At 38.5% G+C, this 19595-nt stretch overlaps 1 protein-coding gene across 1 annotated transcript in view; it reads right to left on the bottom strand.

Moving 5' to 3' along the window:
* The window catches only part of eIF3a (eukaryotic translation initiation factor 3 subunit a), a 221254-nt gene that overhangs the window by 120372 nt on the left and 81287 nt on the right, over positions 1–19595 (bottom strand). Inside the window, exon 12 of the mRNA XM_070081388.1 lies at positions 17126–17311. Within this exon, the coding sequence (XP_069937489.1) occupies positions 17126–17311 (186 nt within the window). The remainder of the gene's footprint in view (positions 1–17125; positions 17312–19595) is intronic.

Genomic DNA, 19595 nt, shown 5'->3' with positions numbered 1-19595 from the left:
CTTATATCTTCGTAAGTACTGACCCTAATTATTTTTTTTAATCCTATAACATGTAGAAAAATGTGCTCTTCATTTTAAAAGAAAAAAAAGTTTTTTTTTTTTGTTTTTTTTTTTCAAAATATTCAGAGGACCACCCAAGTGAACGTAGATCTAAGTTTGGACAGTTTAAGGGTTAAGCTGAGAAAGCCTAGGAAAAGAACGGATTTGTTAGTTAACCCTTTGAGGGTCGACAGGCCCTCTCCGAAACTCGTTCTCAGGGTCGGCCAAATTAAAAAAAAAAAAAAAATTATTTTCTCTTATGAAAAGATAGAGAATCTTTTCCCGATCATAACGACACCAAAAGTTTGAAATTTGATAGAAAACTTACGGAATTATGCTCTCGCAAAGTTAGCGGTCTCGGCGATGTTTACGGATCGGCGATTTTGCCCACTTTGAGCCCCATTTTCGGCCAATTTCACTGTACTAGTCGACAAAAAACATGAATATTTCGCTAGAACTCCATTTTTTCTATCGAATGGGTGCAAGAAACCACCCATTTATAAATTCAACTATCCAGTACAGTGGTCAGAATTTAGCAATTTTGCCAATTTCACACAAATTTCAAAAGATGCCAATTTCCGAATAGGGTCCAGAATAAACAAGAAAGACATTCCTGGCACTAAAATGACATTTCCTCTAGTCATTAGTCACGTCTCAAGGCCCCTCTTATATTCTTTTGCTTTCCACTTTGAATTTTTATTCTCACAAAAAATATAAGATTTACTGTTATGCAGACTACTGCATTAGTGTAAAAAATGGTATAAATATTATTGGTGCACTTGTGAAAGAATATTAGACTCACCAGTTGACGTGTATTGCACGCTTGGCACGATTTGTTTACTTTTGAAGTTTGGTAAAAATCGAACATTTCTGCTACTTTGAGCTCAATTTCAAGGCACCTTTCATTGTAAAACCAGTCAAAATCATCTCAATTTCAGTAATATGTCTTCCATTCTATAAAATGAGACCAAGAAAACTAGAATACAACAATAAATACTATACGAAAATACACTGCAAAGTCGCTGATTTATTAAAAAAAATGGAAAAAGTTTTTTTTTTTCTCATTATGCACCGTGTGCTGCAGGATTTTTTTTAGACTGTGCACACTGACCACATAGACCCATTCTTTCATATGAAGGCCTACCAGCTTTCTCCCACTAGATTTGAGGTCGCTAGAATTTATGAGTACTAGTACGTCAAAAACCCCTACGCGTAAGACGTACTAGTACGACGAAAACCCTCAAAGGGTTAAAAATAGGAGAGGAGAGTTATTAAATGAAGAGTTTGAGGTATTGGGAAGATGGAGGGAATATTTTGAGGTACTGTTAAATGTTGAAGAAGATAGGGAAGCTGTGATATCGTGTATAGGGCAAGGAGGAATAACATCTTATAAGTGTGAGGCAGAACCAGTTGTGAGTGGGGGAAGTGTGTGAGGCAAAGAGTAGAATGAAAAGGGGTAAAGCAGCTGGGATTGATACGATAAAGATAGAAATGTTAAAAGCCAGCGGGGATATAGTTTTGGAGTTAGTGTTTTTATTTAATAAATGTTGCGAAGCCTAGGTAGTAGGTTGGTAAACAGCAACCGCCCAGGGAGGTACTACCATCCTGCCAAGCGACTGTACAACAAAAACCTGTAATTGTTTTACATGATGGTAGGATTGCTGGTGTCTTTTGTCTGTCCCAAAAACATGCAAGATTTCAGGTATGTCTTGCTACTTCTACTTGCACTTAGGTCACACTACACATACATGTACAAGCATATATATACACACCCCTCTGGGTATTCTTCTATTTTCTTTCTAGTTTTTGTTCTTGTTTATTTCCTCTTATCTCCATGGAGAAGTGGAACAGAATTCTTCCTCCGTAAGCCATGCGTGTTGTAAGAGGACACTAAAATGCCGGGAGCAAGGGGCTAGTAACCCCTTCTCCCGTATAAATTACTAAATTTAAAAGAGAAACTTTCATTTTTCTTTCTGGGCCACCCTGCCTTGGTGGGATATGGTCGGTGTGTTGAAAGAAAGAAAATGTTGCGAAGAGGGTAAGGCATCTAGGGACTGGCAGAGAGCATGCATAGTTCCATTGTATAAAGGCAAAGGGGACAAAAAGAGCATAAAAATTATAGCAGAATAAGTCTGTTGTGTAATGTCACCATGGTTGTTTAATATATTTATAGATGGGGTTGTAAAAGAAGCAAATGCTAGGGTGTTCGGGAGAGGAGTGGGATTAAATTATAGGGAATCAAATACAAAGTGGGTATTGACACACTAACTTTTTGCTCATGATACTGTGCTTAAGGGAGATTCTACATAAAAATTGCAAAGGTTAGTAGATGAGTTTGGGAGTGTGTGTAAAGGTAGAACGTTGAAAGTGAACATAGAAAACAATAAGGTGATGAGGGTATCAAATGATTTAGATAAAGAAAAACTGGATATCAAATTGGGGAGGAGTATGGAAGAAGTAAGTTTTTTTTTTTTCAACAAGTCGGCCGTCTCCCACCGAGGAAGGGTGACCCAAAAAGAAAATACTTTCATCATCATTCAACACTTTCACCTCACTCACACACAATCACTGTTTTTGCAGAGGTGCTCAGAATACAACAGTTTAAAAGCATATACTATGTATAAAGTTACACAACATATCCCTCCAAACTGCCAATATCCCAAACCCCTCCTTTGAAGTGCTGGCATTGTACTTCCCATTTCCAGGATTCAAATCCAGCTATATAAAAATAACCAGTTTCCTTGAATCCCTTCACTAAATATTACCCTGCTCACACTCCAACAGATCGTCAGGTCCCAAATACCATTTGTCTCCATTTACTATCTAACACGCTCATGCACGCTTGCTGGAAGTCCAAGCCCCTCGCCCACAAAACCTCCTTTACCCCCTCCCTCCAACCCTCCCGAGGACGACCCCTACCCCACCTTCCTTCCCCAACAGATTCATACACTCTCCATGTCATTCTACTTTGATCCATTCTCTCTAAATGACCAAACCACCTCAACAACCCCTCTTCAGCCCTCTGACTAATACTTTTATTAACTCCACACCTTTTCCTAATTTCCACACTCCGAATTTTATGCATAATATTCACACCACACATTGCCCTTAGACAGGACATCTCCACTGCCTCCTTGCTGCAGCATTTACAACCCAAGCTTCACACCCATATAAAGTATTGGTACTACAATACCTTCATACATTCCCTTCTTTGCCTCCAAAGCACCATTCACCTTTTTTCCTCCAATTCATCCTCCATGAATCCATCCGCTGACACGTCAACTCCCAAATATCTGAAAACATTCACTTTTCCCATTTGATATCCTATTTTTCTTTATCTAAATCATTTGATACCCTCATCACCTTACTCTTTTCTATGTTCACTTTCAACTTCTACCTTTACACACACTCCCAAACTCTTCTACTAACCTTTGCAACTTTTCTGTAGAAACTCCCATAACCACAGTATCATCAGCAATTTCCATTTTGTATTTGATTCCACATAATTTAATCTCACCCCTCTCCCAAACACCCTAGCATTTACTTCTTTTACAACCCCATCTATAAATATATTAAACCACCATGGTGACATTACACATCCCTGTCTAAGACCTACTTTTACCAGGAAGTATTCTCCCTCTCTTCTACACACCCTAACCTGAGCCTCACTATCTTCATAAAAGCTCTTGACAGCATTTAGTAACTTACCACCTATTCCATATACTTGTAACATCTGCCACATTGCTCCCCTATACACTCTATCATATGCCTTTTCTAAATCCATAAATGCAATAAAAACTTCCCTACCTTTATCTAAATATTGTTCACATATATGCTTCAATGTAAACACTTGATCTACACATCCCCAACCCACTCTAAAACCTCCTCGCTCATCTGCAATCCTACATTCTGTTTTACCTCTAATTCTTTCAATAATAGCCCTACTGTACACTTTTCCTGGTATACTCAGTAAACTTACTCCTCTATAATTTTTACAATCTCGTTTGTCCCCCTTCCCATTATATAAAGGGACTATACATGCTCTCTGCCAATCTCTAGATGCCTTCCCCTCTTTCATACATTTATTAAACAAAAATACCAACACACAAATAACCCGCACATAGAAGAGAGAAGCTTACGACGACGTTTCGGTCCGACTTGGACCATTTACAAAGTCACACTGACTTTGACAGTGTGACTTTGTAAATGGTCCAAGTCGGACCGAAACGTCGTCGTAAGCTTCTCTCTTTTATGTGCGGGTTATTTGTGTATCATTCCAGTCACGGTATTGTGCATTTTTTTTATTTAAAAATACCAACCACTCCAACACTGTGTGTCCCCCTGCTTATAACATTTCTGTAATGATCCCGTCAATTCCAGCTGCTTTATCCCCTTTCATTCTACATAATGCCTCATGCACCTCCCCCACACTCACATCCTGCTCTTCTTCACTCCTAAAAGATGGTATACCTCCCTGGCCAGTGCATGAAATTACCGCCTCCCTTTCTTCGTCGACATTTAAAAGTTCCTCACAAGATTCTGGCCATCTACCCAATACCTCCATCTCCCCATCTGCTAACTCCCCTACCCTGTTTTAAACTGACATATCCATTCGTTCCCTAGGCTTTCTTAACTCGCTCCAAAAAATTTTCTTATTTTCATGAAAATTTCTTGACAGTGCCTCTCCCACTCTATCATTTGCTCTCCTTTTGCACTCTCTCACCACTCTCTTCACCTTTCTTTTACTCTCCATATACTCTACTCTTTGTATAACACTCTCGTAAGCTACCTTTTTATCTTGTATCACACCCTTTACTTCATCATCCCACCAAACACTCCTCTTTCCTCCTGCATCCACTCTCCTATAACCACTAACTTTTGCCCCACATTCTGATACTGCATTTTTAAAACTATTCCAACCCTCTTCAACCCCCCCACTACTCACACTTTCACCAGCCCATCATTCTGCAAACAGTTGTTTATATCTCACCCGAACTTCCTTCTCCTTTAGTTTATACACTTTCACCTCCTTCTTACTTGTTGTTGTCATTTTCCTCTTGTTCCACCTACCTCTTACTCTAACTGTAGCTACAACTAAATAATGATCCGACATATCAGTTGCCCCTCTATAAACATGTACATCCTGGAGCCTACCCATCAACCTTTTATCCACCAATACATAATCTAATTAACTACTTTCAATACGTGCTATACCATACCTTGTATATTTATTTATCCTCTTTCTCATAAAATATGTATTACTTATTACCAAACCTCTTTCTACACAGCTCAATTAAAGGCTCCCCATTTTCATTTACCCCTGGCACCCCAAATTTACCTACCACTCCCTCCACAACATTTTCACCCACTTTAGCATTGAAATCCCCAACCACAAGTACTCTCACACTTGGTTCAAAACTCCCCATGCATTCACTCAACATTTCCCAAAATCAATCAATCAATCAATATCAATCAATCAATCAATATCAATTAATCAATCAATCAATCAATATCAATTAATCATCCAATATCAATTAATCATCCAATACCAATCAATCAATATCTATCTATCTATCTCTCCATCTATCTCTCTATCTATCTATCTCTCTCTATATCTATATCTATATATATATATATATATATATATATTATAGGTAGTAGGTTGGTAGACAGCAACCGCCCAGGGAGGTACTACCGTCCTGCCAAGTGAGTGTAAAACGAAAGCCTGTAATTGTTTTACATGATGGTAGGATTGCTGGTGTCCTTTTTTCTGTCTCATGAACATGCAAGATTTCAGGTACGTCTTGCTACTTCTACTTACACTTAGGTCACACTACACATACATGTACAAGCACATATATGCACACCCCTCTGGGTTTTCTTCTATTTTCTTTCTAGTTCTTATTCTTGTTTATTTCCTCTTATCTCCATGGGGAAGTGGAACAGAATTCTTCCTCCGTAAGCCATGCGTGTTGTAAGAGGCAACTAAAATGCCGGGAGCAAGGGGCTAGTAACCTCTTCTCCTGTATATATTACTAAATGTAAAAGGAGAAACTTTCGTTTTTCCTTTTGGGCCACCCCGCCTCGGTGGGATACGGCCGGTGTGTTGAATGAATGAATGAATATATATATATATATATATATATATATATATATATATATATATATATATATATATATATATATATATATATATATATATATATATATATATCTCATATATCTCATATATATATATATATATATATATATATATATATATATATATATATATATATATATATATATATATATATATATATATATATATATATATATATATATATATATCTCATATATATATATCTCATATATATATATCTCATATATATATATATATATATATATATATATATATATATATATATATATATATATATATATATATATATATATATATATATATATATATAATATATATACATATATACATATATACATATATACATATATACATATATACATATATACATACATACATACATACATACATACATACATACATACATACATACATACATACATACATACATACATATATACATATATATATATTATATATATATATATATATATATATATATATACATATACATTTTTTTTTTTCAACGAGGCAGGGTGACCCAAAAAAAAGAAAGAAAATCCCCAAAAATAAAATACTTTCATCATCATTCAACACTTTCACCACACTTACACATTATCACTGCTTTTGCAGAGGTGCTCATAATACAACAGTTTAGAAGCATATACGTATAAAGATACACAACATATCCCTCCAAACTGCCAATATCCCAAACCCCTCCATTAACCCTTTGAGGGTCGACAGGCCCTCTCCGAAACTCGTTCTCAGGGTCGGCCAAATTTAAAAAAAAAAAAAATTATTTTCTCTTATGAAAAGATAGAGAATCTTTTCCCGATCATAAAGACACCAAAAGTTTGAAATTTGATAGAAAACTTACGGAATTATGCTCTCGCAAAGTTAGCGGTCTCGGCGATGTTTACGCATCGGCGATTTTGCCCACTTTGAGCCCCATTTTCGGCCAATTTCACTGTACTAGTCGACAAAAAACATGAATATTTCGCTAGAACTCCATTTTTTCTATCGAATGGGTGCAAGAAACCACTCATTTATGAAATTCAACTATCCAGTACAGTGGTCAGAATTTAGCAATTTTGCCAATTTCACACAAATTTCAAAAGATGCCAATTTCCGAATAGGGTCCAGAATAAACAAGAAAGACATTCCTAGCACTAAAATGACATTTCCTCTAGTCATTAGTAACGTCTCAAGGCCCCTCTTATATTCTTTTGCTTTCCACTTTGAATTTTTATTTTCACAAAAAATATAAGATTTACTGTTATGCAGACTACTGCATTAGTGTAAAAAATGGTATAAATATTATTGGTGCATTTGTGAAAGAATATTAGACTCACCAGTTGACGTGTATTGCACGCTTGGCACGATTTGTGTACTTTTGAAGTTTGGTAAAAATCGAACATTTCTGCTACTTTGAGCTCAATTTCAAGGCACTTTTCATTGTAAAACCAGTCAAAATCATCTCAATTTCTGTAATATGTCTTCCATTCTATAAAATGAGACCAAGAAAACTAGAATACAACAATAAATACCATACGAAAATACACTGCAAAGTCGCTGATTTATTAAAAAAAAATGGTCAAAGTTTTTTTTTTCTCATTATGCACTGTGTGCTGCAGGATTTTTTTTAGACTGTGCACACTGACCACATAGACCCATTCTTTCATATGAAGGCCTACCAGCTTTCTCCCACTAGATTTGAGGCCGCTAGAATTTATGAGTACTAGTACGTCAAAAACCCCTACGCGTAAGACGTACTAGTACGACGAAAACCCTCAAAGGGTTAAAGTGCAGGCATTGTACTTCCCATTTCCAGGACTCAAGTCCGACTATATGAAAATAACCGGTTTCCCTGAATCCCTTCACTAAATATTACCCTGCTCACACTCCAACAGATCGTCAGGTCCCAAGTATCATTCGTCTCCATTCACTCCTATCTAACACGCCCACGCACGCCCGCTGGAAGTCCAAGCCCCTCGCCCACAGAACCTCCTTTACCCCCTCTTTCCAACCCTTTCGAGGACGACCCCTACCCCTCTTTCCTTCCCCTATAGATTTATATGCTTTCCATGTCATTCTACTTTGATCCATTCTCTCTAAATGACCAAACCACCTCAACAACCCCTCTTCTGCCCTCTGACTAATGCTTTTATTAACTCCACACCTTCTCCTAATTTCCACACTCCGAATTTTCTGCATAATATTTACACCACACATTGCCCTTAAACAGGACATCTCCACTGCCTCCAACCGTCTCCTCGCTGCTGCATTTACCACCCAAGCTTCACATCCATATAAGAGTGTTGGTACTACTATACTTTCATACATTCCCTTCTTTGCCTCCATAGATAACGTTTTTTGACTCCACATATACCTCAATGCACCACTCACCTTTTTTCCCTCATCAATTCTATGATTAACCTCATCCTTCATAAATCCATCCGCCGACACGTCAACTCCCAAGTATCTGAAAACATTCACTTCTTCCATACTCCTCTTCCCCAATTTGATATCCAATTTTTCTTTATCTAAATCATTTGATACCCTCATCACCTTACTCTTTTCTATGTTCACTTTCAACTTTCTACCTTTACACACATTCTCAAACTCATCCACTAACCTTTGCAATTTTTCTTTAGAATCTCCCATAAGCACAGTATCATCAGCAAAAAGCAACTGTCAATTCCCATTTTGAATTTGATTCCCCATAATTTAATCCCACCCCTCTCCCAAACACCCTAGCATTTACTTCTTTTACAACCCCATCTATAAATATATTAAACAACCATGGTGACATTACACATCTCTGTCTAAGACCTACTTTTACCGGGAAGTATTCTCCCTCTCTTCTACACACCCTAACCTGAGCCTCACTATCCTCATAAAAGCTCCTTACAGCATTCAGTAACTTCCCACCTATTCCATATACTTGCAACATCTGCTGCAAGACCAGGACCCACACGTTACTGAATTCACAAACACAATGAGTAACTGCATGTTGCTACCAACAGTAACAAAACCTACAAGAGTTACAGAGACTAGTGTTTCCCTACTTGACCACATCTGGACCAACACCATATCCCCTTTAAAATCAGGCATAATTACAGATAATACCACAGACCACTACCCTACTTTCCTCATAACAACTCTTGGTAAAATACCCCAAGACACTACTAAAGTCACCTTCAGACTTCACAATGAGGCAGCCATTAATAACTTCACAACAGCAGTAACAAACATTGACTGGCACACTGAGCTAGAAATCTATACAGATATTGACGAATGTTTTAATAATTTTCTAAAAAAGACCCAATACCTTTATAACAAGCACTGCCCTAAAAAAACTAAACAGATGACAGCTAAGAGACTGAACAGTCCCTGGCTAACACCCAGCATTCTCAAATCCATAAATACAAAACACCGATATGAAAAACAGTACAGAATGGGTCACATAACCAGAGACCAAACAAAACGTTACTCGTCAATCCTAACCAGCCTGATAAGAAGGGCAAAAAAATTGTATTATGAGAACAGATTATCCAACTTACGAGGTGATATTAACCCTTTGACTGTTTCAGGGCCCTCTCTGAAACTGTCATTCTATGTCGCCAAATATTCGAAAAAAAAAAAATTATTTTTTCTTATGAAAATGTTAGGAATATTTTTACTAGTGTTTTAAGCCTAAAAAAAAATTTTTGCCATCAGTACTTACCGAGATATAGAGCCGCAAAGTTTGCAGAAATTGACGTGCGTACGGCAACAGCGGCGACTGCCGCCCACCCAGTATTCTTTTATTTACTCTAATTCAAAGGTTTCTTGCATTTTTCAATATTTTTCTTTTCCAGGTAACTTATGTGGCCTGTGAGACCAATGTAAGGTGCATTGTTCAAATATACACTCATTATTTACAACACAATAACAGAACAAACTTTATCACTATTAGTTTGTGCATACACTTTGTTTACACAAACAATACAAAACAATGTTTATTACTATTGTTCCATAATATATATACATATGTACAGTCACTAACCATGTTCCTAGAACTGCTGCAGCTTGTGGAACTCTTTGAAACATGGGTATATGCAGAGAGGCACTTCACACTCCTCACACATAAAACGAGTGTCTCTGCGTGTTTGTGGGCGTTTTGTGGTATGCATACATACATAACACCTCTTCTGAGCATTTTTCTTGGCAGTAGTAGGAGGCAGTTGTATGGGGTAGTGATCACCAGGCCTCATACGAGATGACGTCTGTGGGCGCTGGTCTATTGCAGGAGTTGCTCCTTGGTACTTTGCAATTATTTGTCTGATTACTGACAGGCAAAATTCACCATATTTTGGTGCTTTGTTGGTCTTCAACTTGTATATGTTATAAGTATTTAGCATAGAGATATCAACAAGATGGAAAAAAAGTTTGATATACCACTTATAACTCTTGCGTACACAGTCTGCAAACCCAATCTGCATGTCACATCTGTCCACTAAGCGCATATTGAGGTTGTAGTCCATGACAGCTGCAGGCTTTAGAATGGGTTCATTGGTCTCTCTGTTGTCCCTGCCACTGGGTACCATTTCGTTTGTGTGAACTGATGTCAACAATGTGACATCACGTTTGTCATGCCACTGAAATGCCATGATGTCATTGGCAGCAAAGGCTTGCACCTCACCTCTGCGAGTGCCAGCGTCGAACCTTGGCATATGTTTGCGATTACCACGCACTGTGCCACACACGTCTGTCAAGTTCACTCGCAAGAAATCACTGAGTAAGGGGCTTGTGTACCAGTTATCAGTAAATAACATATGCCCCTTACCAAGGTATGGTTCCATCATTGTTCGAACCACATCACCAGAGATACCCAATAACTTCATGGTATCTCTCAAAGTATTACTGCCAGTGTACACAATAATATCTAAAACAAGACCACTTCTGCAATCACACAGTACAAATAGCTTTATACCAAAGCGTTTCCTCTTGCTTGGTATATATTGCTTGAATGAGAGTCTTCCTTTGAATAAAATCAAGGACTCATCAATAACAAGCTTCCTGAAGGGATAAAAATACATGCAGCACTTTTGTTTCAGGTACATAAACACATTTCTTATCTTATATAACCTGTCGCTTCTGTCAGGCCTGGTTTTGTCTGAAAAGTGTAACATACGTAACAGTATCAGGAAACGATTGACACCTATAATGTCACTAAAACCTGGAGTTGAAATCAGGCGATCTGTTGTCCAGTATGTGGTGACAGTGTGCTTATACACATGTGGCATAAGCATTATTGTGGCAAAAAACAGGTACATCTCTGCCACAGTTGTCTCCTTCCACTTGTGTAGCCGTGATTTTGGTGAGAGAATTGTATTTGCCATGGTGTAATCACAGTATGTATTTGTTTCCCTGACAATGATGTCCATCAGGGGTTCATCGAAAAATAACTCAAAGCAGTCCAGTTCACTGGCATTGTTCCCAAGTGGACAAGATGGCTTTATTCCACTTTGTGTTTCATCAAAGTCATGGGGACTGGGAACAAACTCGTCACCGTCCTGCCAATCCCAGATGCGGTCTGCTGGTGGGGTCTGGATATTGTACTGTGGTTGTGGCTGTGCAGGTTGTGGTGGTGCAGGTTGTGGCAGTGTGGGGTAGGGTGAGGCTGGTTGTTCTGCTGAGTCAGCCACGTGGCTAGTAGCGTGGCCCGGTGATGGTGCCACATGGGCCGTGCCACCCTCACTATCACCACCACTGCCTCCTCCCTCACTGTCACCATTCATACCCATCATTACAATATCGTCATCTTCACTATCAGGTCGTGGTGTTGGGCCACAGGATGTGCTCCCAGAGTTTCTCCTTCCCCTTGGAACAACATATGAAACACTACCAGACCGCATGCTACGTTGTACATACTGGCGCTTCACTGGGGAATATTCACTCTCACTGTCACTAGAACTGCTTTCAATGACCTTGAAATCACTATCACTATCACTGCTATCATCAGGGTGTTGTACACGACCAAATAGTTTCCTCTTTCGTCCTGGTACAGGCGAACGTGAACGTGAACAAGCCGGCACAGCACTAGAGGTCGAAGGTTGTGGGTCATCTGGGTTTTCGTCACTATTTACGTTATCCTGGGCACTTTTTTCGGTAACACTCACTTGAAAACCCTTGAATTCACTGTCACTGACATTTTCATCGCTGTTAGAGCTATCACTTGGGAACAAAAGACCTCCAATCCGCCGAGGAGTGAGGAACTTCTTACCGAGAGGCATGGTGAAAATGGACTGACAACATGGCGTTCCCACAATGCACCGCTAGGTCCCAGATTTTTTTCACAGGGTGCACACCGACCACTGAGACCCATTCTCTCCCGTGTAGGCCTACCAGGCCTTTGGCGCTCGATTTGAAGCCGCTAGAATTTGTGCGTATAAATACGTCAGAAACATTGGCTCGTAAGACGTATTTATACGTCGGAAACAGTCAAAGGGTTAAAACAGACCTGGAAGACCCTATCAGAAATTCTGGGAACAAAAAAGATATCACGACATAGCGAAATAAAATTAGCAAAATCAGATGAACCCCAACTCCCACCAACAGAAACAGCAAACAGACTCAATGATTTCTTCTCCACTATAGGTCAAAACCTTGCCAATAAAATCCCAAGCTCAGATACCCCACCAAATGACTACCTCACTGGCAACTACCCGAACACACTGTTCCTAGCTCCGACTAACCCATACAAAGTCTCCCTTATTATCAACGCACTGAAAAACAAGGCAGGAGATTTAAATACCTTACCACCCTTTATATACAAAAAAGCGTCACAAGTACTATCACCAATCATTGCAACACTCTTTAACAAATCCACTGAATCCTCCACCTTCCCTACAGTTCTCAAAATAGCAAGGGTCACTCCGATCCATAAAGGAGGAGACCAAACAGAGTTGAATAACTATAGGCCAATATCCAATTTACACCCTCTCTCAAAAATCTTCGAAAAATTAATTCATAAACGAATCTACTCCTACCTCATCTCCCAAAACATTCTCAACCCCTGCCAATTTGGATTCAGGCCTAATAAAAATACTAATGATGCTATTATACACATGCTAGAACATATATACACTGCAATAGAGAAAAAAGAAGTCCCACTGGGGATCTTCATTGACTTATGTAAAGCTTTTGATACAGTTGACCATGACTTGCTCCACGTAAAATTGTCACACTATGGTATTAGAGGGCACTCCCTCACCTACCTCAAGTCTTACCTCAGCAACAGAAGCCAATATGTGTACGCAAATGGGGCAAGCTCTTCCGCACAACCAATTACAGTTGGTGTCCCACAGGGAAGTGTCCTTGGCCCTCTTCTCTTTCTCCTATACATAAATGACCTACCAAATGCTTCGCAATTACTCAAACCCACACTTTTTGCAGATGACACTACATACGTCTTCTCTCACCCGAGCCCAGTCACGCTAGCCAATACTGTAAACACCGAATTACAGAAAATATCTACCTGAATGAGGACTAACAAACTTACACTAAACATTGACAAAACCTACTTCATTCAGTTTGGTAACAGAGCTACAGATGTACCTCTTAACATAACAATAAACGGATCACCTATCACAAAGCTAACAGAGGGAAAATTCTTAGGAATCCACCTCGATAATAGACTCAAATTTCATACACATATACAACAAATTTCTAAGAAAATTTCCAAGACTGTAGGCATACTATCGAAGATACGGTACTATGTTCCACAGTCAGCCCTCCTGGCCCTTTATCACTCTCTTATTTACCCCTATCTCACCTATGGAATTTGTGCATGGGGCTCAACAACAATTAACCATCTCAGACCACTAATTACCCAACAAAAGGCTGCAGTTAGAATGATAAATTCTCACTACAGGCAACACACTCCACCAATATTCAAAACACTCAACCTACTCACCATACAAAATATCCATACTTATTATTGCACCTATTACATACATAGACACTTAACTCTGATATTAACCCTCCCCTCAAACATCTCCTTGCCAACCTCAACAGAACACATGACCATAACACAAGGCACAGATCACTCTTTGATGTTCCTCGTGTCCATCTCACGCTATGCAAAAACTCAATGCACATAAAAGGCCCTAAAATCTGGAATTCATTACCTGTAAATATAAAAGAAACACTACCTGTTTATAAATTCAAGTCTCTTCTCAAAGATCACTTACTCACTCAAAACCAAATAAATACTGAATAACTGAACCTTATAAATTGTATATCCTATATGTTACTCACAATTATATCACACAAATGTTAAACCTAGGACCCAATCTAACTTTATTATTTTTTTAAATACAGTACCTAACAGAATACTCCATTCAACTGAATGTACAGCAATGCATGCAACCATATGACCTGTCTTTGTAATACTCATTTGTGCTTTATAGTTATCTGTTTACAATAATGTTTTATCACTGATTTCATCATTGCTTAGTTAATCTTAAGTTAATTTTAACCCTTTGACTGTCGCGGCCGTATATATACGTCTTACGTCCTGGTGTCGCAAAATTTAAAAAAAAAAAAAAAAAATTTTCTTATGAAATGATAAGAGAATCTTTTCCCGATTGTAATGACACCAAAAAAAACAAAATTTGATGGAAAACTGATGGAATTATGCTCTCGCGAAGCTAGCGACCTCGGCGCCGTTTACAAATCGGCGATTTCGCCCGCTTTGAGCCCTATTTTCGGCTAATTCCATTGTTCCAGTCGCCCAAACTCATAGCTATTTCTTTAGAACTCCATTTTTTCTATCGATTGAGTACAAGAAACTGCCCATTTACCGATTTCAACTACCTAATAATGTGGTCAGAAATTTGCAATTTGGCCAATTTCACGAAAACTAAAAAATATGACAATTTCAAAATAAGGTCCAGAATGAACAATGCAGACATTCCTGGCTCTAAAATAACATTTTCTTTGCTCATCAGTCATGTTTCCAGGCCCCTCTGATATTACTCTTGCTTTCTATTTTGAATTTTTATTCAAACAAAAAATTGAAGAATTACTATTATGCAGACTACTGCAATACTGTAATAATTGTATAAATAACATCAACCCATTCATGACTGCATATTACAATGGCTAGTTGGACATTTACTGGAAAATGGCATCATTTGCTTACTTTTGAACATTGGCAAAAATCAAACATTTCCCCTACTTTGAGCTCCATTTCTAGGTTCTTTTTATAGTAAAATCAATCAAAATCATCTCTATTTCTATAATATGTCTTCCATTCTATCAAATGAGACCAAGAAAACGAGAATACAACCATAAATACTATACGAAAATAGACCACAAAGTCGGCATTTTAATTAAAAAAAACGGTCGGAGTTTTTTTTTCTCATTATGCACTGCGTGCTCCAGGATTTTTTTTATATGGTGCACACTGACCACACAGACCCATTCTCTCACATGTAGGCCTACCAGCTTTCTCCTGCTTGATTTGAAGCCGCTAGAATTTATGAGTATATATACGTCAAACACGGTACCTCGTAAGACATATATATACGGCCGCGACAGTCAAAGGGTTAAGCCAGCCCGTAATGCTATGCATATAAGTGGCTTTGGCATGCTGCTCTTACCTGTATTTTTTGTACCTCTGTATGTATGCTTAAATTACTAAATAAATAAATAAATAAATAAATAAATAAATAAATAAATAAATAAAATCATAAAAATGATGAAGGGCAAAGGGCAAGTGGTGCACTGAAGAGTCTGTAGAGACAACTTTATCTATGAAAGCAAAGAGGGGAATGTATGAGAGTATAGTTATACCAACGCTCTTGTATGGGTGTGAGGCATGGGTTGCGAATGCTGCAACAAGGAGAAGGCTGGAGGCAGTGGAGATGTCATGTTTGAGGGCAATGTGTGGTGTGAATATAATGCAGAGAATCCGTTGTTTGGAGATCAAGAGAATGTGTGGGATTACTAAAACTATTATCCAGAGGGCTGAGGAGGGGTTATTGAGATGGTTTGGACATGTGGAGAGGCTGAAACAAAATAGAAGGACTTGAGTATACAAATCTGTAGTGGAGGGAAGGCAGGGTAGGGGTCAGCCTAGGAAAGGTTGGAGGGGGTAAAGAAGGTTTTGTGTGAGAGGGGCTTTGACTTCCAACAAGCGTGCGTGAGTGTATTAGACAGGAGCGAAGGGGGACAAATAGTTTTTAGGACTTGACATGCTGTTGGAGTGTATGCAAGGTAAAATTTATGAAGGGATTCAGGGGAAACTGGCAGGCCGGACTCGAGTCCTGGAGATGGGAAGTACAGTGTCTGCACTCTGAAGAAGGGGTGTTAATGTTGTAGTTTTATAACTGTAGTGTGGGCATGCCTCTGGCAAGACAGTGATGGTGTGAATGACGATGAAAGTTTTTCTTTTTCAGGCTACTGTGCCTTGGTGGGACACGACCGATGTGTTAATAAAAAAAAAAGTGGGTAAAAGTCTCCTTGGGGAAGTAGAGAAGAATCCTCCCTATAAGACATGCATGTCTTAAGAGGCAACTAAAATGCCAGGAGTAAGGGGCTAGTAAATCCTTCTGTATTAATTAGAAAATGTAAAAAGTAAAAAAAAAAACCTCAGGTCACCCTGCCTTGGTTGGAGATGGCCAGTGTTGAAAAAGGGAGGTAAAATAAACCAGGGTGAGGAGGAAGGATAAAAAGAAAGGGAAGGAACAAAAGGAGTAGAAAAAGGAAAAAATATGAAAGGAAAAGAAGAAATTGGGGAAATAAGGGGAGGAGGAGGAGTTGAGCAAATAATGGGGAAGGGGAAGAAGTAGACACAGCAAAAGAAGGGAATAAGAAGGTAAATAGGAAGATAGTTCAAGCAATAAATAGGTTAAGTGAAGGAATTAAAGGGGGCAGAGGAAATGGAAGGCAAAATAAAGTACAAGATATACCGACTTCTTCATCAAACTTTTCCATCATCTTCTGGCCATAGGAAGTTTGAGAGATTTGCATCAGTCTGTCCTTTATTTGCTTGGTTTGAATTTGCTTCAACTGTTCCTCCTGCCTAGCCTTCTCACGAAGACTAGCCTCTCGCTCAAGACGCTGCTGCTCTTCCTCTTTCTGCTTCTTGAGCTGCTGCTCCTGAAAGTGCGAAGAGAACAAACACCTTCTGAACTTATATTTCAGTTACACAAAAATGCTACCAACTATAGTAATTGTACACATACTTGTATGTGTAATTATCTGAGTTAGCAGAGGGTGAGCTATAGCTCTTGGTTCTACCTCTTAGCTTTTAACTTACAGACAAATGAGCCATGTCTTATCTATTTTTTACCTTCAGTATGGAGTTCACTTCAGCTGTTATTGTTTAGCTTGTTATACTTCCTACCATTTGAGGAAATATTTTCCCCATTATCACTGTACTCACCTATACATAGCTCCTGGCCCCACCTCTCAACCTGTGTTCATATGGAAGTGCAATTTCCAACTGTTTTTGTTGCACCCTTGATAAAAATCCTATACTTGTCTACAGTCTATGCCTCATAGTATTTACTGTGTTATCAATGCTCTTTTCTTTTTGCTAATTCAGCTGTCCAGTTTATGTGATAACAATATTTTTCTACATAATGTAGCAATGCAGTTAACAGCCAAATACTTAAACATCTCTGACATAGGAAACATTAATTGTATTCCCTCTCTTCCCCATGCAATAATTGTGGACACTTATACATGACAGTTGCAGCAAATGGATTATCAGTTTTACACAGCTTATATGCTATTACAAAACTCCGAGACAATGTAGCACCTCAATTTCTTATATCGTATACAACAATACTCTTACTATGCAAATAACTTGGTTAATAAAGTAGAGTGCATACATAAGCACACACCCAACTAGCAAATAGTGTACCACAACTATTACAAAGTGTTGTACACACTTGTACTATATGTATATACAGAGCCATATATACAGAAGGGCCCCACTTTATGGCGCTTCACTAATATGAACATTTCAAATTATACCGCAAAATTCATTTACATGGCTCCTGATTCACTATTATGGCACCCACCCATCCACAGTTTCTTTACATCCTCTGTGAGCTCCACGTCTCTCTTGACTGTCTCGACATCTTCCGAAGTTTCAAGTGTTTTAAAGTTATTGCATATTGTATATATAATCCTTGTGTTACAATGATATCTAAGGGTATTTGTGATAAAAAGAGAAGTCATAAAGCTCTTACTTACTCAGTACTATCGCAGCCAGGCCTATGGCTGCAACAGTACAGAGATACTACTTATAATTGTACTAGTGTACCTGTACCTAAATAAACGTACACACTGTGCTGGTGTGCGGATACATTAAAATCTCTATTTGGCATCATTACTAAGTAGGAGTAGCTATGCCAGGTGAGAAAGTAGCTAAGAGTGTCTCACTAGTGTTGGAGATGCAAAAATAATAATCAACCTGTGCACTTTAAATGTCATATATTATTATAGTCAATTTCATTAATCCATATACATTATAATTTTTTTTTTTTAATTTTATAAGAAACACACTACATATTGTATAAACATACTAGAACAAACTGACAATTATGAGGTGTGATATAACCGAGAGACTTGTAGTAGCATACGGCAAGAATTATGTTCTCTCTAGTACAATACCTGAGAAACTGTATATGGTATTACTAGAGTGTAACTGTATAAAAACATTCTTTTTCAAATGCCTTTACACATAGCATCATTTGCTCTCAAAAGGGTGTGTTGCATGAAAAAGGGAGTGTTGCTGCTCTACTACACCAACGTGGAGACAACTTGTACACAATGTAAGGCATTTATACTGTAGGCAAAATGCTTCACAAGCATATCATAATGCCAGATGAATACAAATTAATGGCTAGTGGATAGGTATGAAATGTGCGTAAATTTCCCCGCCCACCCAAAACACTGAAACCCTATACCCATCTATGGACACACTCCCCAGCGTTAAATATTTATTTTATTATCACACTGGCTGATTCCCACCAAGGCAGGGTGGCCCGAAAAAGAAAAACTTTCACCATCATTCACTCCATCACTGTCTTGCCAGAAGGGTGCTTTACACTACAGTTTTTAAACTGCAACATTAACACCCCTCCTTCAGAGTGCAGGCACTGTACTTCCCATCTCCAGGACTCAAGTCCGGCCTGCCGGTTTCCCTGAACCCCTTCATAAATGTTACTTTGCTCACACTCCAACAGCACGTCAAGTATTAAAAACCATTCGTCTCCATTCACTCCTATCAAACACGCTCACGCACGCCTGCTGGAAGTTCAAGCCCCTCGCACACAAAACCTCCTTTACCCCCTCCCTCCAACCTTTCCTAGGCCGACCCCTACCCCGCCTTCCTTCCACTACAGACTGATACACTCTTGAAGTCATTCTG

This window comes from Cherax quadricarinatus, chromosome 6, assembly GCF_038502225.1.
Source record: "Cherax quadricarinatus isolate ZL_2023a chromosome 6, ASM3850222v1, whole genome shotgun sequence".
Classification (NCBI taxonomy): Eukaryota; Metazoa; Arthropoda; class Malacostraca; order Decapoda; family Parastacidae; genus Cherax; species Cherax quadricarinatus.
The sequence above is the reverse complement of the archived record's forward strand: the minus strand, read 5'-3'. Positions and strand labels throughout refer to the sequence as shown.